General features: G+C 38.1%; 1 protein-coding gene across 1 annotated transcript in view; it reads left to right on the top strand.

Annotated features, from left to right (window-relative positions):
* The window catches only part of LOC122810295 (sulfotransferase 2B1-like), a 41,650-nt gene extending 30,193 nt beyond the window's left edge, over positions 1-11,457 (top strand). The window contains exons 4-6 of the mRNA XM_044081849.1: positions 2,220-2,314; positions 3,899-4,079; positions 7,205-11,457. Of these exons, the coding sequence (XP_043937784.1) occupies positions 2,220-2,314; positions 3,899-4,079; positions 7,205-7,320 (392 nt within the window). The 3' untranslated portion in view covers positions 7,321-11,457. The remainder of the gene's footprint in view (positions 1-2,219; positions 2,315-3,898; positions 4,080-7,204) is intronic.
* The last annotated feature ends 1,269 nt before the right edge of the window (positions 11,458-12,726 follow it).

The following is a 12,726-nucleotide window of genomic DNA, read 5'->3' as shown; positions in this document are numbered from 1 at the left end:
GCCATAGTCCTCCTGTGCTTGCCTGTACCTCTGAGAAGTATATGTCGAACAGGAGGGGTCCTAGGACTGAGCCCTGGGGAATGCTACTTGTAACCGGTTTAGAGTCGGACCTAGCTTCCACAACTCTCACCATGTGGATTCTGTCCATGATCTAGTTGGCAACCCATCTTGTGATGTAGGGGTTTATGTTTAGGCTGGTGAGCTTGTCTATAATGCCAGAATGGGGAATGGTGTTGAAGGCCTTTTCAAGGTGTAGGTAGGCTGTGTGTACCACCTTTCCCTCATCTATAGCCTTGGTAAGTGTCTCAAAAAAGTCCACCAGGTTTAGGAGCCATGCTCTGCCCTTAAGAAAGCCGAACTGGGTAGGGTTCAGTGTTTGGAGGTTCCCAATGTCTCTGTTAATGAATTTCATGATGATGCGCTTCATAGCCTTGCAGACCAAGCTAGTCAGGCTTATAGGGTGATAGTTCCCAGGGTCTGTTGAGGCTCCACCTTTGTGGAGTGGAATAACCGCTGATGTGCGCCACTCTATGGGTACATAGTCTGTGAAGAGGCTGAGTTTGAACAGTGTGTTTAGGTGAGGGGTTAGTTCGTCTTTGAGCTCGTGTAGGACACAGCCTGGGACACCGTCTGGTCTCATTGATGCTGTGTTTTTGGCTTTGGAGAGGGCTGTTTTAACCTGAGTGTCTGTCATTTCAGGGGCACTACATTCTTCTGGTATGGTTATGGGCCATTTTGGGGGTGAGAGGGGGGGTGAAGTTTGCACTGAACCTGTCTGCCAGGATGTTGGTGATATTGGTCGGTTCAGTGTATTTTGTGCCATTCTGCACCAACTCAGAGCAGATCTGAGCATTGCCACTTAGATTCTTGACAAAGCTAAAGAATACCTTGTGGTTATCTTTGGAGTCCTTGGCAATTTTTCTTTCAAAGCTCGCCTTGGATGATTTTATGAGGGAATCATAGTTTCTTGATGATACTGATCTGGGATGTCTTCCTTTCTTGGGATTTTACGCTTTTCTGTACTAATTTCCTCCTTCTATTGCATAGCTTGTTTATGGAACGGGGTACACCAGACAGGTTTCCTTTTCTTGGAGGAGTGAGTCTTGGTTTTGCTTGGGATAGCATGATCCATGCATTCTTGTAGGTGCCCGTAGAATGCATCAGTAAAGGATTTTGCAGCTTGGACAGCGTTATCCTTTAGCATGGGGGCTTTGAAACTTTCCACCTTGATCTTAAGTAATGAAGTTTGGTTTTGAAAAGTTTTTCATTGTGGTTTCCTTGTCTGGGGGCGGGGGCAGAATGTGGATATCCAGATTGATTTGTTTATGGTCAGATCTAACTACCGAGGGGTTTACCTCCGTTGTGGAACACCGGTCACCCATGTTGGTGATGGCCAGGTCCAATACATTGTCACCTCTGGTGGGAGTGTTGACCTCCAGGGCATTTGAGTTTATAAATTCTAGGAAATGTTGGTTAGGGAGTTAGTACTTGAGTAGTTCTCCCAGTTAATGTTTGGGAGGACCTTTATGTTTCCCAGTGTTTCCAGAAATGCAGAATGGGGGTCCAGGGACATGGTGGGTGATCTGTAGCAAGCTACAATTTGAATTGCAGTTTTGCCTGTTGTTAGTTGTACGTGGATGATCTCTGAAGCATCATGCTGTGCCACTAACCTGGAGGTGTGGGTATCCTTGATGAATATGGATATGCCCCCGCCTTTTGTATTTCGGTCTGGGTTCTGTGGCCGAAATGTATGGTATGAGTTGTAGCCTGGTAGTGCTGGGGTGCTCTCTGGAGCCTTAAACTAGGTTTCTGTTACTGCACATATATCGATTTTCTCCTCGAGACTGTGGGATAGAATTTAAAACTATAAGGAATTAGGGCTAACTTTTTAAAAGATTTTTAATGTGTACTGCTCACTTGCAGAGCTGACAAAAATTAATACTACCTTCTTAAATGTATCATGAACATTCTAAATGCAATGTTCAGAAATGTTACAGTTTGTTTACATTATTTTGTCATGAAGTCCAATTTTCTGATGGTTAAAGGAAACAAGAAACTCAGGGATAGTTAAGAGTTAGAATGATGAGTCTGTGATCTCAAAGATGGTTTTTGCATGTCATAAAAACTTAGATTGACTAGGCAAACTATTTTCTTGCAGGTTTTTGTTTCTGTGTATAATTTTTACTGAAAAACTAAAAACCGGATATCTGTTTTAACAGTACATTTTGGTTCCTGGTTTGAACACATTAAAGGATGGCTGAGTCACAAAGAGGAGTTCAACTTTCTATACATCACTTATGAAGAAATGCAGCAGGTAAATACAGTCTCTTATGAGATTTCTTTCTACACAGACTACAACTATTTTTTCTGAAAAACAGCGATATGCAAAGGATAAAGGCAGCATCCAGAAAGGAGTGCTTCTTCTCTGCAGGACCATAAAGGTAGTGTGTCCATGGGGATTCTCACTATACAATCTCAAAATACTGAAATGTTGAATTTCAGTATTTCGAGACTGAATAGTGGAAAATCCACATACCCGAAAACCCCAAATCACGAACAGCACAATCGCGACCACACACACACACACACACACAGCACATAAACGCACACATACACCTACCTAACTACACTAAAAAAAACATAACACACACAAACACACCTAACCTACCTATAAGCAGGGGGGCAAGTCTCCGTGTGCCCCCCATACTTATATATTCTAACTCCAAGGTCACACTAAACACACAAACACAAAAAACACCACCACACACACACACTAAAATCCCTACCCAACACCCTCACATACACACCACTTACCTGAAACCCCAGATAAATCCATAAGCTGCACCACACATGAGGAACACAACACCACAGTAGCGGATTCGACATTTGCGGATTCCACACTTCCGCATTCGGCATAGTGCAGTTTCGCGTAACTGCACTTTCCACTTTTGGTCTCGACGTACTGAAATTTGACATTTCAGTACATCGAGATTGTCTAGTGAATCCGTCCATGGCACCGAGGCAATGCACACCAGCGGATGGTTTACTACTCTTAAAGATGGTGGGTAGATCAGAGTTTTAAAATATACTTAGGCATGTAGCCCCATATGATATGCCCTTCCAAGTTATCTTGGAAGGGTGTCAGTAATAACTACTGATGGAACCATATAGGAGTGTTCATAAGCAGTGGTGAAAAATATAACTGTACTACAAAATGCTGTAACAGATCACACATTTAATGCAGTCACTCCCTCACAGTGAAATGATTAAGGATTCTCACAACAAGGGGCCAGTGGAGACTGAATGTGGAAGCCATGTGAGAACCAGGAGCTAAAATCTATTAGTTCTTACAGGAGACCAATAAACTAACAGAAAGAAAAAAATGGATAAACATTCCTTGTGTAATTCTTAAGAAACTATTTAATATATTCTAGCTTTTCTGGGCAGATACAATTTCATTAAAGGCCACTGCAGACTTATTTGATGTCACAAGGGAGATTTCCTTCATTTTAATAGTTCAGGGCTTTCTCTACTGGCATCACTGATTTTTGTAACACTGCAGAACACTGAACACATACTCTATTTACATCGGAATAGGGAATACTCTGTTGCTCTTTCTAGGAGGTTAGCTTATAAAACAGGAACATGAATACAGATTCAAGATACAGTCCAGGTATTGAATAACAGGACTGACTAGAGACTATCAACTGACTCAGAAACAACAGTGTGTGTACTATCATACACCTGGGCTGTAAACTGTTTTTTATAAAACAGTTAGGGTGTACTACTTAAGAGTTTTATTCATCATTTTACTACAGTTTTAAAACTCAACCAGGAAATTTTATTTGCATAACAAATATAATGAAAATTAATTACAATGGTTATTTCATCACTACAGGATCTAAGACAGTCAGTTGAACATGTCTGCAAGTTCCTGGATGTGCCACTGAGGCCAGAGGCTGTGGACAGTGTCCTGAAATATTGCAGCTTCTCAGCAATGAGCAAAAATGCGATGGTGAACTACACTTTGATTCCCACTGAAATAATGGATCACCAGAAGGGCAAGTTTATGAGGAAAGGTAAGGGACGAGCACTGAACTTTCTTTCTATATTCCCAGGTTAGTAGTTTGAAATAAATGACAAGGTTCAAACCTAAAGGCATATCAGTATAGGAATATGCAAGAAAAAGTTACTAAAATGTAGACAGTGGCAGATGTTTAATGAAAAAGTTAAAGCAGCATAAACTTAATTCTGTAATACAAGCGTACAATAACTTATGGAATTTCTGTCAGTATGTCAGTCTAAGGTCAACAGTATGTCCGATACTTTCATGCCAGAGAAGAAAATAAATATGTCTTACTGTTTTAAGTACTACTTCACAGTTGTGACTCAAATCACTGCACCAGCTTTTCTAAAATGTATTTTACTTCTAGTTATATACAGAGATTTGGGCCAAAATACCCATGACTTTTTGGCAATAGTGGAAAACACTGGACTGAATTAATGTCTTTGCATGACAACTGAAGTGTTATGGTAGAAGCGTATTTATACACATGCATGCTGCTGTCATAACATTTTGAATCACGATCACAAAGACACTGTTTCAATCCAATGTTCTCCCTTATTGCCTATTTTTGATGTCCACATACCTTTCATCTGCTCATTTGCACAACTTTCCTGATTTTCTGTTAATTTACTGAGGATTAGAGTCAGTCAATGATGTCAAGCATTACAGTTTCACATTCACAGTTACTGTCTGGAAAATGCAAGTTGATAAAAAAATGTTGTTCTGGTAATTTATCTTTTTAAGTGAATTGGGTTAACATTTAAAAAATGCCCCTGGTTTTAGATCTTTGCCTTCTATTATTTAGATGCAGTGTAAGCAAATAAAGCTTTTCTCCCTGGGCCTCTGCTGAAAATGAATATTACCCAGTTAGACTTTCCCAGTAAACAAAGACAAATAAATAAATACATAAATATTTTGGCCTTGTTCAGAATTCTTGAGCAAGGAAGTTTAGCAGTATGGCATCATTTAACCTATTTGTTCCTGCATTCACAGACATCCCTGATTTTTGGCTTAAATGTTTTGTTTTCCCCTCTAATCTGTGACTTTCTGAGAAAAAAATGTGGTGGATTATAGTTAGTAAATAACAGCAATTATTATTAAAGCCTTTTTTACTCCAATAATGGGCAATGATGGAGAACACTTGTCTGTGTGTAACTCGCATTCATAAACACTAATTATGCTCAGTCCAGTGTTCTCCCCTAATTAAACATTTGCACAATTGATGGACAATGTAGAAGTAAAAAATAGCACAGGCCATAAAATTAAGTCTTGCTGTAGCACATTGGTATATTAGTTGCTCCACAGAGGCACTGTGCTTACTTCTCAGTGCAGGATGAAATATATGACATCTTTCAATATATGCCATTAACAAGTTCTTTACAGAATGACAAGTGATTAACAAAAGAAAGAAAGGCCCGATCACTTTGTTTCATTCTGAGACACATGATTTGGCCACTTGTATCTACTATAATATAATCTTACTTTCTGTTTCATCATCTGCTAAAATATAAATAATTCACACCTTGATATATTCTAAAGGAGACCTTTTACAGCTCCAGAAAAGTAAAAGTGTCAACAGGATCGGTTTAGCACTTTGCATGATTAAACTTTATTCCATTATTTTCAGACTGTACAGCACGTTTTGATGCAAAAATAAATCAGAATGCAATTCTTTGTACTTCATTTTGTACTATAACTGTGCAGAAATTGTTCTGCTGTTGTCATCTTGGCAAATAAAACACCACACAGGTGCAGCTGACAAAAGAAAAAACTCCCACCTGAAGCCACAGGACTCTCTCTCAGAATGGGGGAAGTTAGACAGATGGCTATTTTACATTGGCAGAAGTAGGAGCAGGTTTAATTTTAAAAAGTATGACAAAAATACCCACTGCAATCCACTTAATGTGAAATATTAAAGGTAGCAGAAGCCACTAGACTTAAAAAAAAAACAGATCCATTTTCACAAAACAAGTCTTACCACTCAACAAAAGTTTACATGAACTACATTCAAGACAGTCCCAAACAGGTGGGACAAGAGTCCCTTTGATTTGTTTTTTTCTCTCCTCATTTTCTCTCTGTCACTCTGTAGTCTCTATTCTGGATTCTAATATGAAGAACAGTTTGCAGCTTCCTCTTGGTAGCTTCTTCCTCATCTTCATTCACTATGCTGTCTTCTAGAGCTGTTATGATATCAAATTCCCCTCCAGGAAGGACAAGCTACTTGTTGCAGGGCCTTCCTCAACGTTCCTTTTATATAACTCTTACTAATACAGCAAATTGTGTCACTGCTCTTTAAGGAACATGTTCAACTAACAAGCAATATATTTTCCAGGTGAATGCAGCAGTGTTCATTTATACTGTTTTCACTATTAAAGTTCTATATATACTATTGGGTCACTAGCATTTCGCCATTTGGTGAGGTACACCACATATATTTTATGCACTAATTCCAGTGGGCTATGATGATAATTTCATATCTTGTACTATCTGGGTTCATGGCATTAGGCCAGACGTCACAATGAGAAGCAGGTCTCATTTGCGACAATTCAGGTACAGTGCTGTGATTTTTGTTCTATTTTACCTTTTTCCCCACAACTTATTTATTTGTACTTGGGAAGTGCACAAATCTCAAACTGACCAATTACAGGGACAGCCTTTGATGAAGACAATGAAATTCCACAGCGAGTTACCATGTATATATCAGTTTCTTCACACTGACTTCATGGAGCCTAGTTTGTGTGTAGAAGAATAAGATGGTACCTTTTTATGCCCTCTTCCACCCTTTGAGAATGTGCAGGAAAATATACAAATTGAGATTTTAGTTGGAATACATGTTGACATTTCTTGAATGACAGTAAGCAAAGGCGGGCTCCTTCAATGCACAGCTGAGGTGTGCAGCTATCATGATATTAATTAAACGCAGGTAATCAGTTATTTGATGTGACATCAGTTATTTGATGTGACATCTATCAGACCTGGGCTTGATTCTTATTGCTTCTGCATGTGTAACTGACGGATAATAAAGTTCTTATTTTGTCTGCATGAAGGTACAACTGTAGTTATAAGTCAGTTCAAAATGCTGTGAAGAATGCCAAAGTTTCTGAAAGATGATCTTTCTTGTTTTGTTATACTTTTTAGGTAAAACTGGAGACTGGAAAGAATACTTCAGCGATAAGCAGCTCTCCCTCTTTCAGAACATTTTTGAGTATGAAATGCAAGGCCTAAGCAAAGACCTCCTCATTCATTTGAACTGAAGATACTTTTCTCAACGAACTATCGAAACTAGCGTATCTGACTTTCTTGTAACCACTTTGTAATACAACAAAACATGCCAAGTGTGTTATAAGATCAGTTGATTTTATTTGTGCAGAGATAGAACTCTTATGGTGCAGGAAATAAGATTTTATTGCATTTTACAGTAGCAACCTAGTGTGGATACTAGAAACAAACTGAAGTCCATCTGAGCATAAATTGCTACTGGACCAAGATGACAAAGAAAAGTATAAAGAGGCACATAACAGATTTGTAGAGAGAACTATGGAAAATGCATCCGTATATCAAAATACATACTATAAAATACACTTTATGTGCTACCATCAAGCTTGGAGATTAGTACCCTTTGTTGAATTAGCTGGAAAAAGTTGTTCTACCATGGCAATAACAAACCTAGCATTCTTCGGGTAAAGTCCTGAAATTGATGGCCCTCGCTGAAGAGATTTATCCACCTAGTTCATAAAGAGTGCACTGGAAAGATTTTTGCATGCTATCAATTACACATACATGTGGTTCATTTTCCTTTAATAAACATATCAGGTGCATCTGATATTTATGTTAGAACTGTTCCTCAGTTTTAGAAATAATGCAGTTGTGATGCATTTAATTACATGCAAGCATGGACTGGTTTTAGTATGTTTTTTATCTGGGAAGCAAATAACATTTGGATTTACTGTGCTACAGTAAAATATCTTTGCCTTATCCTGTTATGTCTGAAGCTGGCACTTTACTGTAACAAGGCATCTTAACTATGCAGTATATATATGCTAGACACAAGCTGTGGGACTAAGCTTGAAGTAATCTGCTAGTCTGCAAAGATGGCACAAGTTTTATAACGTTCATTTTCCCTTGTGCTGCTTAAATTCTGTAAGCCAAAAATTAGAAACATCAAGAGAAAAATATAGTTCTTATCTTACCCACAAGCACAGTCGGCTCTCTACTAAAGGTAATTTTACCATATTCTTACAACAATGGAGGTATAGCATTTCCTTGTATGCATACAATTTAACTTATTACACATTCTGCACATATCTCTACTCTCTGCACTATTTATGATGTTTGCCTGTTTTGCAATTGCTCAAAACATGTCCAACACTACAGACATTCAGTTAGCCAAAGGCATTCTAGCTTTTAGCAACGACTACTGCTCTGGCCTGACAATCATTATGGAGGAAAACTCTTTTTCCTCCAGGTACATGTATCATTTGTCACTTCCTGAGTGATATTCATGTCTGAACTGTTATTCTCATTTTTCAAAATCTCATGTGTGAGATATCACATCTTAGATGCTTATACAACTGCTTTATGATGTTTACTGTCCTCTGATTAAATGTTATTACTGTTCTCACCATGAATCTTTTTTTTAATATTTTTATATGCATTTCCCCATCCACAGTGAGTAGCATTGTTTCTTCGCTACAAGAGGTTATCTGGTTTGAATCTTGGCTAAGGTGCCTTCTGTGCAGAGTCTGCATTGTCTTACCTGTACCTGTGAGGGTTTTCTTCAGATACTCAAGTTTCCTCCCACCTCCCAAAGGCATTCAGCAGTTAAACTGACATTCACTCACTTGCCCATAGGTGTGTGTAGTGTGCATTTTGTGACAGACCAGCATAAGGCTTAGAATTGATTTCAATGCCTTGTACCCAGTAGCTGCCAGGAGTGCTTCTGATGTCCCTATGACCATGTAAAGAAGAAAGTAAATTATCAGAAATTGGATGGATGAAAGGATTCCCCCTTTGTCATCATACTGAACAGGTTACTTACAAGTCACTAGTTTAACTCAAATTACACTATCTACCCTAATCATTTGTATGATGATGCAACAAATGGGCACCTCCTTGTCTTAGTGGAGGAACATCACTTAGAGTCTCCACCTATACATTGTAGAAGAGGTTATTCAAATTTCTAAACACAATCTGCATACCTTCATGAAGAGGGATTCATGGATGGTGATGGAGTCCACCAACATCAGCAGTGGCAGACAAAAATAATCGATCTACCACACAGATCAATTAACCACCAGATAAAGTGATTTTGCAGAGGACAAGCACCTCCTTCACCACGAAAGGGTGAAAAAAGTCCCTCACACACACTTAAATGTGCTCACTCCATGGATACTCAGCCTCAGTTGGACAAAGTTTAAATACTTTTGAATGGGTAGCAGGTTTCTACACAAACTCAGAAAAAATGAAGACGAACTTCAGTCAGAATTCAGAAAAGTAAACTAAGACCAAAAATCAATATACCCCTCACAGTAAAACCAATAACTACCTCAATAAAACCAAAAGAATTATATTTTGAAGTTGTATTTCAGCAAACTGCCTCATAAAAATACAGATTTTCACAAAGAAAAACAAAATTACATAAAGAGATTCAGTTATACTAGGACCAGTGACACTGGAACCAAGAAACTGACAGATTCCTGCACTGACCATGCCAAATGAGCTCATGAGTAGCTGATCTTTGGTGTAGTCTGTAAGAGGCTGATTTATAAAAATTTGCCTATATGTAAAATTTTCCATACTGTCTTAACTTATTCTGAGACAGAAATACTATAAATTAGGGCTTATGATCAAGAATAAGGTGCATGACATTGTGAAAAGCTTTTCTCCAGACAGTTGGCTATAACTGCTAATGAATAAATCTGTTTGTCAGTTTTACAGGTAGTGACTGGAAGGAAAAATCTGTGAAAAGCAACTATGCAGGCTTTGCTTACAGATAACAGATATCACTACTTAGACAAGTACAGATTATCAATGTCGCACCATAAAGGCTGCATTCATCCCTCACTTTCAGAGTTTAAGGATGGATTAAATGAGGGATCCCATGTACCCCATCAAGACCTACTGTTTTTATGTAGTACATATATTTAAAAATACTTTCACACATTTCTTTTATATAACTGTGTCATTTACTGGATTTCAAAACTGCTCCTTCACAGATCAGAATTGCTGTTGCTAATGTTGACATGTATACATCACAACGTTGTTTTTGTGGCATGGTGTATTTTTGTATTTGTTTTGATATTTGCCCTTAGGAAGTCATTTTTGTATAAGTAACGTAAGAAGTTCAGTAGAAATTACAATACTGACATATCAACTAATTTGTTAAACTATCAAATTTAGGTAATTATATGCTGTGAGGATTTCAGCAGTCAGTTTTAGGAGCATTCAACATTCTATTACATTTATATTTTTATTCAGATTAAAAAATACAGAAAAAATGCCAAGTACCTTCATGCACAACAGCGAAAAGAAGGTAACATCTCAGACTGCACCGCCACCACTGATGACCATTAATGGTTTATTTTTTTAAAATGCCTTTGTGCTTTAGGGGGTGCATTTCCTTACCATTTGCTGAGATCACAATGTCACTGGAGCTGTTTGCAATTTTTGTCATGAAAGAACTGGCAATATTATATTGGTATAATATTTTCTTCCCAGCTCTATGTATGACCCTTTCAAATGCTGCTAACTAAAGTACTACTATATGAAGTAGTTATATGGTACTCACCCCATTAAATAAGGTATAACTGTGTTAAGCAGGAATACAAGATTGCTTAGCTGAATACAGACTAATTTTAACTGTATAACTTTGGCAGCCATTAAAGGAAGGTCTGTGAAATAAATATGCACTTTGGTCACAAGATAATTTCTTTATCAAGATGATTTTTACTTTTCTAACCAGAAATAATACTCTAGAATGCACTGATATACCATGTTTCTGCATGTCAATCCTATTTAAAAGCTTATAAAAACTGTTGAACTGTATAATATACTGTACACCTATTCATTTGGAAATCTTGAAGAATGTTATGCATTTATGATCTATAATCTAACTGGCTTGCACAGGGGTGCAGTAGTTCAGGTTCTTGACACACAGTGTTAGTTTCTCTGTCTTGGGATTCCTCACTCTGCATTCATGTAGGCCATTCTTCATGTGCACACACAGGTGCCCCAGTTTCCTCCCCCTTCCCCATAGGCACTCTGCAGATGGGCTAGTTGTTTGTCTTTCGGCTTTTTCCCAGTAAGGGGTCGCCACAGCGGAACTCCGGTCCGCTGATTGGCAGTAGATTTTTACGAAATGCCGAGGTGCCAGCTCGACGCCCAACCTTCAATGAAGGCACGCCCATTTACGCACACATGTCTTTCAAACGCTACACAACAGTGGGGAGGACATGTAGACTCCACACAGAAGGCACTCCCAAGCCACGCTGAGATTCGAACAGGAGAACCTCTTGCTGTGAGGTAACAATGCTACAGCCGTACCACCACGGCATTGATTCTCCAAATTACCTGTAGTTGTGTGTGCAGTGTGACAGTCTACATGTCCTGTATTGGACTGGCATCTCATCCAAGGTGAGCTGTCTGTCTACCTGACCGAAAGTAGAATACAGTAGGTACCAGAAGATGAATGAACTAATTAAGTAGACCTTCCATAATTATGTTGATACAGATCTCAGTTTGTATGAATAAAAAATGAAGATTTCAGTTCATTAATGTGAATGTTACAGGCCGAGTGAAAAAATACATTGTTTTAACATATTATGTTCTCAGAAAAAGCTGAATCTTTTTCAAATTATGTTCTCATAAAGTTGCACATTGTCTATAAACGTTTACTAATAAAACTAAAACGTGTTTTGTGTTTCCTGCTTTTTTCATGTTACAGCTATATGTATAATTTTGACAACTAAAAGTTGTTTTTTACCTTTACATTGTTTTAATCATTTACAGAAATGTCTGAAGTATCTGCAAATATTAAGTCACAGACTGAGAATTAAACAGTGAACAACGTGTCTCAGATTGAATAGCAAGAACTTTTGTATTCATCTAATGTGAGCAATAATCAAATCAGAGCATTTGAAGAGAGAGAAAACTAAATCTAAAGGATATGAGCAACAGATTTACAGGGTCAATATTAAAACCACGAAAAGTCAGTTTAGCGAACAGCATTTTACATCTAAAATGCTTTATAGTGTAGTGTACAGTGAAGACTGGAAAATTTGCCCATTCCTCACTGTAGTGCGATCTCAGAGTTGGCATATATAATTAGCAGGGGGTGCGGGGGGCAAGTTCGACGAACAGCATTTTCGATGTAAAAGCCATTTGCTAAACTGACTTTTCATGGTTGTAATATAGACCTAATTTATATGTGGCCTTTAGTGAAACACTTAGGTTGCTGTAGTGTACACCTAGCCATGATATTAACTGACCAGAACTGTGATCCTCTTATTCATTCTAAAAATGTTAAATCAAGCTGTAGATGCCTTACTTTGAATGTTCTGTATAGGGCTACAGTTGCTGAACATCTATGAAATATTTATTGGGAATTTTCAAGCATTCCCTACAATGCTTTGCATTAGTAATCATGTATAAATGGCTCTGTG

The sequence above is a fragment of the Protopterus annectens genome, chromosome 8.part1, assembly GCF_019279795.1.
Source record: "Protopterus annectens isolate FY-2018-M chromosome 8.part1, PAN1.0, whole genome shotgun sequence".
In the NCBI taxonomy this organism is placed as follows: domain Eukaryota; kingdom Metazoa; phylum Chordata; order Ceratodontiformes; family Protopteridae; genus Protopterus; species Protopterus annectens.
This window is presented reverse-complemented; position numbering and strand designations above follow the sequence as displayed.